General features: G+C 48.7%; 1 protein-coding gene across 2 annotated transcripts in view; it reads left to right on the forward strand.

Annotated features, from left to right (window-relative positions):
- The window catches only part of cdc42bpb (CDC42 binding protein kinase beta (DMPK-like)), a 44,444-nt gene that overhangs the window by 7,195 nt on the left and 23,393 nt on the right, over window positions 1–13,856 (forward strand). For both annotated transcript variants that reach the window (XM_059356071.1, XM_059356072.1), the window contains exons 2-10: window positions 2,614–2,705; window positions 5,060–5,143; window positions 6,861–6,956; window positions 7,597–7,745; window positions 8,325–8,418; window positions 9,630–9,830; window positions 10,731–10,979; window positions 12,175–12,418; window positions 13,294–13,401. In XM_059356071.1, coding sequence (XP_059212054.1) covers window positions 2,614–2,705; window positions 5,060–5,143; window positions 6,861–6,956; window positions 7,597–7,745; window positions 8,325–8,418; window positions 9,630–9,830; window positions 10,731–10,979; window positions 12,175–12,418; window positions 13,294–13,401 — 1,317 coding nt within the window. The remainder of the gene's footprint in view (window positions 1–2,613; window positions 2,706–5,059; window positions 5,144–6,860; window positions 6,957–7,596; window positions 7,746–8,324; window positions 8,419–9,629; window positions 9,831–10,730; window positions 10,980–12,174; window positions 12,419–13,293; window positions 13,402–13,856) is intronic.

Raw genomic sequence — 13,856 nt, forward strand, 5'->3', positions numbered from 1 at the left:
CCTCTCTAGACCTGACTGATGACCTTCTCTAGAACCCTCTCTAGACCTGACTGAGAACCCTCTCTAGACCTGACTGAGAACCCTCTCTAGACCTGACTGAGAACCCTCACTAGACCTGACTGAGAACCCTCTCTAGACCTGACTGAGAACCCTCACTAGACCTGACCGAGAACCCTCTCTAGAACCCTCACTAGACCTGACTGAGAACCTTCTCTAGAACCCTCTCTAGACCTGACTGAAAACCTTCTCTAGAACCCTCTCTAGACCTGACTGATGACCTTCTCTAGAACCCTCTCTAGACCTGACTGAGAACCCTCTCTAGACCTGACTGAGAACCCTCTCTAGACCTGACTGAGAACCCTACCTAGACCTGACTGAGAACCCTCCCTAGACCTGACTGAGAACCCTCCCTAGACCTGACTGAGAACCCACTCTAGACCTGATTGAGAATCCTCTCTAGAACCCTCATTAGACCTGACTTAGAACCCTCCCTAGACCTGACTGAGAACCCTCCCCAGACCTGACTGAGAACCCTCCCCAGACCTGACTGAGAACCCTCTCTAGAACCCTCTCTAGACCTGACTGAGAACCCTCTCTAGAACCCTCTCGAGACCTGAATGAGAACCCTCTCTAGAACCCTTCTAGACCTGACTGAGAACCCTCTCTAGAACCCTCTCGAGACCTGACTGAGAACCCTCTCTAGACCTGACTGAGAACCCTCTCTAGAACCCTCTCTAGACCTGATTGAGAACCCTCTCTAGACCTGACTGAGAACCCTCTCTAGAACCCTCTCTAGACCTGATTGAGAACCCTCTCTAGACCTGATTGAGAACCCTCTCTAGACCTGACTGAGAACCCTCTCTAGACCTGACTGAGAACCCTCTCTAGAACCCTCTTGAGACCTGACTGAGAACCCTCTCTAGAACCCTCTCGAGACCTGACTGAGAACCCTCTCTAGAACCCTCTCGAGACCTGACTGAGAACCCTCTCTAGAACCCTCTGGAGACCTGACTGAGAACCCTCTCTAGACCTGACTGAGAACCCTCTCTAGAACCCTCTCTAGACCAAATTGAGAACCCTCTCTAGACCTTCATTCTTTCTTCTTCCTGTTAGTCGCTTTGGATGAAAGCTGATAAATGACTAAATGTAATAACCAGTTACAGATAAATGGTAAATGGACCTGCACTTATATAGCGCTTTTCTAGTCGATTTGCCACCACTCAAAGCGCTTTACACTACAGACTGCGCTCATTCACCCGTTCACACACATTCATACTGGTGGCAGAGGCTACCCTAAACGGTGCCACCTGCCACCATTGGGAATTCATTCACACACCGATGAACGCAGCTTCAGGAGCAATTTGGGGTTCGGTATCTTGCTCAAGGTTACTTCGCCATGTAGGCTGCGACGGTCAGGGATCGAACCACCAACCCTTCGGTTGGGGGGCAACTGACTCTAACAACTGAGCCACAGCCGCCTCCGGTAACCTGTCTGTCTGTCCTCTGGTAACGTGTCTGTCTGTCCTCTGGTAACCTGTCTGTCTGTCCTCTGGTAACCTGTCTGTCTGTCCTCTGGTAACCTGTCTGTCCTCTGGTAACCTGTCTGTCTGTCCTCTGGTAACCTGTCTGTCCTCTGGTAACCTGTCTGTCTGTCCTCTGGTAACCTGTCTGTCCTCTGGTAACCTGTCTGTCTGTCCTCTGGTAACCTGTCTGTCTGTCCTCTGGTAACCTGTCTGTCCTCCGGTAACGTGCCTGTATGTCCTCTGGTAACCTGTCTGTCCTCCGGTAACGTGCCTGTCTTTCCTCTGGTAACGTGTCTGTCTGTCCTCTGGTAACCTGTCTGTCCTCCGGTAACGTGTCTGTCTGTCCTCTGGTAACCTGTCTGTCCTCCGGTAACGTGTCTGTCTGTCCTCCGGTAACGTGTCTGTCTGTCCTCTGGTAACCTGTCTGTCCTCCGGTAACGTGTCTGTCTGTCCTCTGGTAACCTGTCTGTCCTCCGGTAACGTGTCTGTCTGTCCTCTGGTAAACCGTCTGTCCTCTGGTAACGTGTCTGTCCTCCGGTAACGTGTCTGTCTGTCCTCTGGTAACGTGTCTGTCCTCCGGTAACGTGTCTGTCTGTCCTCTGGTAAACTGTCTGTCCTCTGGTAACGTGTCTGTCTGTCCGCTGGTAACGTGTCTGTCTGTCCTCTGGTAAACTGTCTGTCCTCTGGTAACCTGTCTGTCCTCCGGTAACGTGTCTGTCTGTCCTCTGGTAAACTGTCTGTCCTCCGGTAACGTGCCTGTCTGTCCTCTGGTAACGTGTCTGTCTGTCCTCTGGTAACCTGTCTGTCCTCCGGTAATGTGTCTGTCTGTCCTCTGGTAACGTGTCCGTCCTCCGGTAACGTGTCTGTCTGTCCTCTGGTAAACTGTCTGTCCTCTGGTAACGTGTCTGTCTGTCCTCTGGTAAACTGTCTGTCCTCTGGTAACCTGTCTGTCCTCCGGTAATGTGTCTGTCTGTCCTCTGGTAAACTGTCTGTCCTCTGGTAACCTGTCTGTCCTCCGGTAAACTGTCTGTCCTCCGGTAACGTGCCTGTCTGTCCTCTGGTAACCTGTCTGTCTTCTGTGTGTCCTCAGTGAAGCCGTTCACCACGGCGGTGAAGGACATGCGTCTCCATAGAGACGACTTCGAGATGCTGAAGGTGATTGGACGAGGAGCTTTCGGAGAGGTAAGACCTTCACGCTTTTATTTTGAAAGTTTTTACCTGCGGTGAGCCAGCTGTGTTTCCTGTTCAGAGTGGAACCGTTCTGTTGACAATTCTTTATACGGTTCTGTATATGGTTCTGTATATGGTTCTATATACAGTTCTGTTAACCGTTCTGTATATGGTTCTATATACAGTTCTGTTAACCGTTCTCTATATGGTTCTGTTGACGGTTCTGTTAACCGCTCGGTATACGGTTTTTTATACGGTTCTGTTGACGGTTCTTTGTACGGTACTGTATATCTTTCTGTATATGGTTCTTTATACGGTTCTGATAACAGTTCTCTATATGGTTCTATTAACCGTCCTCTATACGGTTCTGTATACGGTTCTTTAAACAGTTCTGTTGACGGTTCCTTTAACCGTTCTGTATACGGTTCTGTGGTTCTGTATACGGTTCTGTGGTTCTGTATACGGTTCTGTTAACCCTTCTTTTTTTTTTTTTTATGTATTTTTTTGGGCTTTTTCATGCCTTTAATGGCCAGGATAGTTGAAGACATGCAGTAAAGGGCCGTCCGATGCGGGACTCGAACCGGGGCCAGCTGCAGCGAGGACTGTAGCCTCTACACATGGGGCGCCTGTGTAACCCACTACGCTACCGACCACCCGGTTAACCCTTCTTTATATGGTTCTTTATACGGCTCTGTATATGGTTCTGTATACAGTTCTTTATATGATTCTGTATACGGTTCTTTATACGGTTCTGTATATGGTTCTGTATACGGTTCTTTATACGGTTCTTTATACGGTTCTGTGTACAGTTCTATATATGGTACTTTTAACCGTTCTGTATAGGGTCCGGTATAGGGTTCTGTATAGGGTTCTGTTGAAGGTTCCTTTAACCGTTCTGTATACGGTTCTGTTGAAGGTTCCTTTAACCGTTGTGTATACGGTTCTGTATACGGTTCTGTTGAAGGTTCTATATACGGTTCTGTTGAAGGTTCTGTTGAAGGTTCTATATACGGTTCTGTTGACGGTTCTGTATACGGCTCTGTTGAAGGTTCCTTTAACCGTTCTGTATACGGTTCTGTTGAAGGTTCCTTTAACCGTTCTATATACAGTTCTGTATACGGTTCTGTATACGGTTCTGTTGAAGGTTCTATATACCGTTCTGTATACGGTTGTGTTGATAGTTCTGTATATGGTTCTGTTGAAGGTTCCTTTAACCATTCTATATACAGTTCTGTATCGATTCTGTATACGGTTCTGTTGAAGGTTCTATATACCGTTCTGTATACGTTTGTGTTTATGGTTCTGTATACGGTTGTGTTGATAGTTCTGTATATGGTTCTGTATACGGTTCTGTATATGGTTCTGTTGATGGTTCTGTATATGGTTCTGTTGATGGTTCTGTATATGGTTCTGTATACGGTTCTGTTGAAGGTTCTTTATACGGTTCTGTTGACGGTTCTGTTAACCGTTCTGTAAACGGTTCTGTATACGTTCTTTATACATTAACGCAGAGGAAACTTAACCTTTTATTATTCACTCATCAATAACACACAGGTATCAGTTGTGATGTCACCAGGTGAACATCCAATAGAAACTCATTATTAACTCTAGTAGTGACATCATCACCAGGGGTTTGTGGGTAATGAAGTTTATCAGTGTTCAAGTTCAAATACAGAGGCTCTGACAGCTCAACACTCTGAGTTAGTGTGTGTGTGTGTGTGTGTGTGTGTGTCCAGGTGTGTACATTGTCCACATACCAGATTAAGGTGTGTCAGAGCCACACCTGGAGATAAACACACACACACAGGTACACAGTTCAGCTCTGTGTGTGTGTGTGTGTGTGTGTGTCTCAGGTACAGAGTCTGACAGGTTCCTCAGGTGAGTTGTCTGTCAGCCAATCAGAAGGCAGCAGGTTACATACCTGCGCAGGTGTGTCAACCTGTTTGAACAGAGACTCAGTGTTAGAGTGAATCAAGTGTTAGATTCAAAGACTGTAGTTAAACAGAGACACAAGCTGGTAAACAACAATAAATAAATAAAAACATGACACATGAACAATAAAAAACAATGTGTCCCGTTTCAGACAGAAACGTCTTTTATTTAAAAAATCCTCGTTTGTCTCAGACAGAAACAGTAAAACAGACGTTATCATTAGAGTCTGAACTTTCCCACGATCCCTGAACGCATCATCAGTTATAAAAAGTGACCATTGCTTGTGTTTAATGTTGATATTAGTGTCAGAATCTGTTTACGCAGAGCAGAGAGGAGAGGACAGGAGAGGCTGTTTACACAGAGCTGAGAGGAGAGGACAGGAGAGGCTGTTTACTGATGAATCTGATTGTTGTTGTTTATGTTTGTGTTGTCAGGTTGCCGTGGTGAAGATGAAGCACACGGAGAGAGTGTATGCCATGAAAATCCTCAACAAGTGGGAGATGCTGAAGAGAGCCGAGGTCAGTCGAGTCCTGGACGAGTTGTAGTGAACGAATCGCATTAAACGAGTCACATTGAACAAGTGGTATCGAACGAATCGTACTGAACGAGTCGTATTGAACGAGTCGTATTGAACGAGTCATTCTGAACGAGACCTCCTGGACGAGGCTTAGTGAACCAGTGGTACTGAATGAGTCGCATTAAACAAGTCATACTGAACATGTTGTACTGAATGAGTCTAATTAAACGAGTCGCATTAAACAAGTCATACTGAACATGTTGTACTGAGCGAGTTGAAGTGAATGAATCGTATTGAACAAGTCGTACTGAACGAGTCACATTGAACGAGTCAGATTGAACGAGTAGTACTGAACGAGTCGCATTGAACGAGTGGTACCGAACGAGTTGCATTAAACGAGTGGTACCAAACGAGTCGTACCGGACAAGTCCCATTAAACGAGTGGCACTGAATGAGAGGTACTGAATGAGTCGTACCGAACATTTTGCATTAAACGAGTGGTACTGAATGAGAGGTACTGAATGAGTTGTACCGAACAAGTCGCATTAAACGAGTGGTACTGAACGAGTGCATTGAACGAGTCAGATTGAACAAGTAGTACTGAACGAGTCGCATTGAACGAGTGGTACCGAACGAGTTGCATTAAACGAGTGGTACCCAACGAGTCGTACCGGACAAGTCGCATTAAACGAGTGGCACTGAATGAGAGGTACTGAATGAGTCGTACCGAACAAGTCGCATTAAACGAGTGGCACTGAATGAGTCGTACCGAACAAGTCGCATTAAACGAGTGGTACTGAATGAGAGGTACTGAATGAGTCGTACCGAACATTTTGCATTAAACGAGTTGTACTGAATGAGAGGTACTGAATGAGTTGTACCGAACAAGTCGCATTAAACGAGTGGTACTGAACTAGTCGCATTAAACGAGTGGTATTGAACAAGTCGTAGTGAATGAGTTGTAGTGAACGAGTCGTAGTGAACGAGTCGTAGTCAACGAGTCGTAGTCAACGAGTCGTAGTCAACGAGTTGTACTGGATGAGTCACATTAAACGAGTGGTACTGAATGAGTCGTACCGAACAAGTCGCATTAAACGAGTGGTACTGATCGAGTCGTAGCGAACAAGTCGCATTAAACGAGTGGTACTGAATGAGAGGTACTGAATGAGTCGTACCGAACAAGTTGCATTAAACGAGTGGTACTGAACGAGTCGCATTAAACGAGTGGTATTGAACGAGTCGTAGCGAATGAGTCGTAGCGAATAAGTCGTAGCGAATGAGTCGTAGCGAATGAGTTGTAGTGAACGAGTCGTAGTGAACGAGTTGTACTGGATGAGTCACATTAAACGAGTGGTACTGAATGAGTGGTACTGAATGAGTCGTACCGAACAAGTCTCATTGAATGAGTCGTACCGAACAAGTCGCATTAAACGAGTGGTACTGAATGAGAGGTACTGAACGAGTCGTACCGAACAAGTCGCATTAAACGAGTGGTACTGAATGAGAGGTACTGAATGAGTCGTACCGAACAAGTCGCATTAAACGAGTGGTATTGAACAAGTCGTAGTGAATGAGTTGTAGTGAATGAGTTGTAGTGAACGAGTTGTAGTGAACGAGTTGTAGTGAGCGAGTTGTAGTGAGCGAGTCGTAGTGAACGAGTTGTACTGGATGAGTCACATTAAAGAGTCCTACTGAAGGTGTGATCTCTTCCTGTGCAGACGGCGTGCTTCAGAGAGGAGCGAGACGTTCTGGTGAAGGGCGACAGTCAGTGGATCACCACGCTGCACTACGCCTTCCAGGACGACAACTACCTGGTCAGTACCAACAAGTCCTACTGCTAGTCCTGCTCCTAGTCACCCTCTGTACTACTGCTAGTCCTGCTCCTAGTCACCCTCTGTACTACTGCTAGTCCTGCTCCTTGTCACCCTCTGTACTACTGCTAGTCCTGCTCCTTGTCACCCTCTGTAATACTGCTAGTCCTGCTCCTAGTCACCCTCTGTACTACTGCTAGTCCTGCTCCTAGTCACCCCCTGTACTACTGCTAGTCCTGCTCCTAGTCACCCTCTGTACTACTGCTAGTCCTGCTCCTAGTCACCCTCTGTACTACTGGTAGTCCTGCTCCTAGTCACCCTCTGTACTACTGCTAGTCCTGCTCCTTGTCACCCTCTGTAATACTGCTAGTCCTACTCCTAGTCACCCTCTGTACTACTGCTAGTCCTGCTCCTAGTCACCCTCTGTACTACTGCTAGTCCTGCTCCTAGTCACCCTCTGTACTACTGCTAGTCCTGCTCCTAGTCACCCTCTGTACTACTGCTAGTCCTGCTCCTAGTCACTCTCTGTACTACTGCTAGTCCTGCTCCTAGTCACCCTCTGTACTACTGCTAGTCCTGCTCCTAGTCACCCTCTGTACTACTGCTAGTCCTGCTCCTAGTCACCCTCTCTAATGTTCTGCAGTACCTGGTGATGGACTACTACGTGGGCGGGGACCTGCTGACACTGCTCAGTAAGTTTGAGGATCGTCTTCCGGAGGACATGTCCAAGTTCTACGTCGCTGAGATGGTCCTCGCCATCCACTCGATCCACCAGCAGAACTACATCCACAGGTACGAGTCCCCCTAGTCCTACAGGTCCTACTCGTTAACCTGCCCCGACTCATTAACCTGTCCCGGCTCGTTAACCTGTCCCGACTTGTTAACCTGTCCCGACTTGTTAACCTGTCCCGACTTGTTAACCTGTCCCGACTCGTTAACCTGTCCCGACTAATTAACCTGTCCCGACTCGTTAACCTGTCCCGACTCGTTAACCTGTCCAGGCTCATTAACCTGTCCCGACTCGTGAACCTGTCCCGACTCGTTAACCTGACCCGACTCGTCAACCTGTCCCTACAGGTCCTACAGGTCATGCTGGTCCTACAGGTCCTACTGGTCCTACATGTCCTACAGGTCTTACTGGCCCTACGGGTCCTACTGGTCCTAAAGGGTCCTACTGGCCCTACAGATCCTACTGGTCCTAAAAGGGTCCTACAGGTCCTGCTGGTCTCCCTGGTCCTACAGGTCCTACTGGCCCTACAGGTCCTACAGGTCTCCCTGGTCCTACAGGTCTACCTGGTCCTACTGGTCCTACAGGTCTTTCTGTTGTTATTCAATGTATTTTACAGTCTCTTTCCTGTCTTTGTGTCTCAGGGACATTAAACCGGACAACGTCCTGCTGGACGTTAATGGTCACATCCGACTCGCAGACTTTGGATCCTGTCTCCGCATGATGGAGGATGGCACGGTAACAACAGATCCAGGATCAGTCTAATGTGAATCAGGATTAGTCTAATGTGAACCAGGATCAGTCTAATGTGAACCAGGATCAGTCTAATGTGAACCAGGATCAGTCTAATGTGAATTAGGATCAGTCCAATGTGAACCAGGATCAGTCTAATGTGAATCACAATCAGTTTAATGTGAATCACAATCAGTTTTATGTGAACCAGGATCAGTGTAATGTGAATCACAATCAGTTTTATGTGAACCAGGATCAGTGTAATGTGAATCACAATCAGTTTAATGTGAACCAGGATCAGTTTAATGTGAAGAGGACATCAGTCCTCTAGTCTCTAGTCACCAGGCCTGACGAGTCTCTAGTCCTCAGGTCAGACAAGTGTCCCCTACAGGACATAAGCCCTCTAGTCTTCAGGTTACGAGTCTCTAGTCTTCAGGTCAACGAGTTTCTAGTCTTCAGGTCCAACGAGTGTCTCCCTTCCGGTGCAGTCCTCCAGTCTGTAGTCTTCAGGTGTGATGAGTGTTCCCCTACAGGTGCAGCCCTCTCGTCTCTAGTCTGACGACATCAATTCTCTAGTCTCTAGTCTCCAGGTCTGACGAGTGTCTCCCTGCAGGACATCAGTTCTCTAGTCTCTAGTCTCCAGGTCTGATGAGTGTCTCCCTGCAGGACATCAGGTCTCTAGTCTCCAGGTCTGACGAGTGTCCCCCTGCAGGACATCAGCTCTCTAGTCTCTAGTCTTCAGGTCTGACGAGTGTCCCCTACAGGTGCAGTCTTCTAGTCCCTAGTCTTCAGGTCCGACGAGTGTCTCCCTACAGGAGCAGTCCTCTAGTCTGTAGTCTTCAGGTCTGACGAGTGTCCCCCTACAGGTGCAGTCCTCTAGTCTCTAGTCTTCAGGTCTGACGAGTGTCCCCTACAGGTGCAGTCCCCTAGTCTCTAGTCTTCAGGTCTGACGAATGTCCCCTACAGGTGCAGTCCTCTAGTCTCTAGTCTTCAGGTCTGACGAGTGTCTCCTACAGGTGCAGTCCCCTAGTCTCTAGTCTTCAGGTCTGACCAATGTCCCCTACAGGTGCAGTCCTCTAGTCTCTAGTCTTCAGATCTGACGAGTGTCCCCTACAGGTGCAGTCCTTTTGGTCTCTAGTCTTCAGGTCTGACGAATGTCCCCTACAGGAGCAGTCCTCTAGTCTCTAGTCTTCAGGTCTGACGATTGTCCCCTACAGGTGCAGTCCTCGGTGGCAGTGGGGACTCCGGACTACATCTCCCCAGAGATCCTGCAGGCGATGGAGGACGGGATGGGCCGCTACGGGCCCGAGTGCGACTGGTGGTCTCTGGGGGTCTGCATGTACGAGATGCTGTACGGAGAGACGCCGTTCTACGCCGAGTCGCTGGTTGAGACCTACGGCAAGATCATGAACCACGAGGTGAGGCAGTGAACAGGTCGGGACAGGTTAAAGAGTTGGGTTCAGGTCTGGGTTCAGGTCTGGATTCAGGTCCCACCCCTGAGTCCCTGGTGTTGGATGTGAACCAGCTGAACCAGATCAGGATCTAGACTTCAGAGTTTGAGCTTTTACAGTTTACGTGATGATGAAGTTTCAGGTCTGACGAGTCTCTAATCTTCAGGTCTTATGAGTCTCTAGTCTTCAGATCCGACGAGTGTCTCCCTGCAGGACATCAACCCTCTAGTCTCTAGTCCTTAGGTCTGATGAGTCTCTAGTCTTTAGGTTTGACAAGTCTCCTATCTTTTATGTCTGTGGAGTGTCTCCCTGTAGGACATCAGCTCTCTAGTCTTCAGGTCTAATGGGTCTCTAGTCTTAAGGTCTGACGAGTTTCTCCCTGCAGGACATCAGCCCTCGAGTCTTCAGGTCTAATGGGTCTCTAGTCTTCAGGTCTAACGAGTGTCTCCCTAGGACATCAGCCCTCTAGTCTCTAGTCTTCAGGTCTGACGAGTCTCTAGTCTTCAGGTCTGATGAGTCTCTAGTCTTCAGGTCTGATGAGTCTCTAATCTTCAGGTCTGACGAGTCTCTAGTCTTCAGGTCTGATGAGTCTCTAGTCTTCAGGTCTGATGAGTCTCTAATCTTCAGATCTGACGAGTCTCTAGTTCAGGTCTGACGAGTCTCTAGTCTGAATGGTTGAATATTTCTCGACTGAAACAGAACCCGTCAGATAATAAACTCGGAGCTGTTTCCAGGTCACTGTTTGTCTCCAGACACTCGACCCACTTCCTATTTTCTAAATCTGACTCGGTCTCAGCGGACCAAGTCGCCCCGCTCCACTTCTCACGTCTCTCCGTGTCCTCTTTCCTCGCCTTCGTCTGTCTCCAGGAGCGTTTCCAGTTCCCCTCCAACGTGTCCGACGTGTCCGACGACGCTAAGGACCTGATCCAACGCCTGCTGTGCTCCCGGGAACGCCGACTCGGCCTCAATGGGATCTCGGACTTTCAGAGCCACCCGTTCTTCAGCGGCATCGACTGGGAGAACATCCGCGCCGCCGCCGCGCCGTACATCCCCGACGTGTCCTCGCCAACCGACACGTCCAACTTCGACGTGGACGACGACGTCCTCAAGAACCCGGTGAGACCCTGACAAGTTCTAGTCCTTCAGCCGAGTCTTTCAGGTCCCTCCCCATGTCCTTAACATGTCTACCCAAGTCTATCAGGTCCTCCCCATGTCCTTTACATGTCTACCCGAGCCCTCTAGTCTCTGGGCTTGACGAGTGTCTCCCTGCAGGACATCAGTCCTCTAGTCTCTAGTCTCCAGGTCTGACGAGTGTGTCCCTGCAGGACATCAGTCCTCTAGTCTCCAGGTCTGACGAGTGTCTCCCTGCAGGACATCAGTCCTCTAGTCTCTAGTCTCCCGGTCTGACGAGTGTCTCCCTGCAGGACATCAGTTCTCTAGTCTCTAGTCTCCAGGTCTGACGAGTGTCTCCCTGCAGGACATCAGTTCTCTAGTCTCTAGTCTCCAGGTCTGACGAGTGTCTCCCTGCAGGACATCAGTCCTCTAGTCTCTAGTCTCCCGGTCTGACGAGTGTCTCCCTGCAGGACATCAGTTCTCTAGTCTCTAGTCTCCAGGTCTGACGAGTGTGTCCCTGCAGGACATCAGTCCTCTAGTCTCCAGGTCTGACGAGTGTCTCCCTGCAGGACATCAGTCCTCTAGTCTCTAGTCTCCCGGTCTGACGAGTGTCTCCCTGCAGGACATCAGTTCTCTAGTCTCCAGGTCTGACGAGTGTCTCCCTGCAGGACATCAGTTCTCTAGTCTCTAGTCTCCAGGTCTGACGAGTGTCTCCCTGCAGGACATCAGTCCTCTAGTCTCTAGTCTCCCGGTCTGACGAGTGTCTCCCTGCAGGACATCAGTTCTCTAGTCTCTAGTCTCCAGGTCTGACGAGTGTCTCCCTGCAGGACATCAGTTCTCTAGTCTCTAGTCTCCAGGTCTGACGAGTGTCTCCCTGCAGGACATCAGTTCTCTAGTCTCTAGTCTCCAGGTCTGACGAGTGTCTCCCTGCAGGACATCAGTCCTCTAGTCTCTAGTCTCCCGGTCTGACGAGTGTCTCCCTGCAGGACATCAGTTCTCTAGTCTCTAGTCTCCAGGTCTGACGAGTGTCTCCCTGCAGGACATCAGTCCTCTAGTCTCTAGTCTCCCGGTCTGACGAGTGTCTCCCTGCAGGACATCAGTTCTCTAGTCTCTAGTCTCCAGGTCTGACGAGTGTCTCCCTGCAGGACATCAGTTCTCTAGTCTCTAGTCTCCAGGTCTGACGAGTGTCTCCCTGCAGGACATCAGTCCTCCCGTGTCTCATACTGGTTTCACTGGTCTTCACCTCCCGTTCGTCGGCTTCACCTTCACCACCGACAGCTGCTTCGCCGACCGCAGCTCCGTCAGCCGGGCGGGGCCTGGCCTCCGCCAGGAGGAGGAGCAAGGAGGAGCAGGGGGAGGAGGAGGCCAGGAGGTGGAGGCGTTTGAGAGGAGAATCCGGCGGCTGGAGCAGGAGAAACAGGAGCTGAACCGCAGACTGCAGGGTGAGAACAACAACAACAACAACAACAACAACAATACGTCTCTATATTATGTTGTTTATAATTTCTCCTCCCCACAGGGATCCTTCCTTCTGTTACTGAGTTTCACACTAACTGACCAGTTCAACACACTAACTGACCAGTTCTACACACTAACTGACCAGTTCTACACACTAACTGACCAGTTCAACACACTAACTGACCAGTTCTACACACTAACTGACCAGTTCAACACACTAACTGACCAGTTCTACACACTAACTGACCAGTTCTACACACTAACTGACCAGTTCAACACACTAACTGACCAGTTCTACACACTAACTGACCAGTTCAACACACTAACTGACCAGTTCTACACACTAACTGACCAGTTCAACACACTAACTGACCAGTTCTACACACTCACTGACCAGTTCAACACACTAACTGACCAGTTCAACACACTAACTGACCAGTTCTACACACTAACTGACCAGTTCAACACACTAACTGACCAGTTCTACACACTAACTGACCAGTTCAACACACTAACTGACCAGTTCTACACACTCACTGACCAGTTCAACACACTAACTGACCAGTTTTACAGAGTCAAGCACACTCAAAATTTCTTTTGAAATTTTCTAGTTAGATTTATTATGTGTAATCTGTTAATGAAAAGTGAAAATTAAATCTGTTAAGAAATGAATTAATATGCCATTAAATGTAATAAATAAATGCATTAATATTTATTAAAATTTTGAAATATATGTAATTGAAAATTAAATAGGAAAGTATCTAAATACAAATGCTGTAATGTTATTGTTTTGGTTTATATTGTGTGGTTTAACGTCGTGGACTGATAATATTTATGAAACATAATGTTTAATGTCCAGAGTCGACCCAGGCGCTGCAGGCTCCGCCACGAGGAGGAACTCTGACTCGAGACAAGGAGATCAAGAAGCTCAACGAGGAGATTGAGCGTCTGAAGAAGAAGCTGGCAGGTAACAACGACTCTGTCTCCCCTTCACTCTGTCTCCCCCTTTCACTCTGTCTCCCCCTTCACTCTGTCTCCCCTTCACTCTGTCTCCCCCTTTCACTCTGTCTCCCCCTTCACTCTGTCTCCCCCTTCGCTCTGTCTCCCCCTTCACTCTGTCTCCCCCCTTCACTCTGTCTCCCCCTTCACTCTGTCTCCCCCCTTCACTCTATCTCCCTTCACTCTGTCTCCCCCTTCACTCTGTCTCCCTTCACTCTGTCTCCCTTCACTCTGTCTCCCCCATCACTCTGTCTCCCCTTTCACTCTGTCTCCCCTTTCACTCTGTCTCCCCTTCACTCTGTCTCCCCCTTTCACTCTGTCTCCCCCTTTCACTCTGTCTCCATTTCACTCTGTCTCCCCCTTTCACTCTGTCTCCCCCTTTCACTCTGTCTCCCCATTCACTCTGTCTCCCCCTTTCACTCT

Source organism: Centropristis striata, chromosome 18 (assembly GCF_030273125.1).
Source record: "Centropristis striata isolate RG_2023a ecotype Rhode Island chromosome 18, C.striata_1.0, whole genome shotgun sequence".
In the NCBI taxonomy this organism is placed as follows: Eukaryota; Metazoa; Chordata; class Actinopteri; order Perciformes; family Serranidae; genus Centropristis; species Centropristis striata.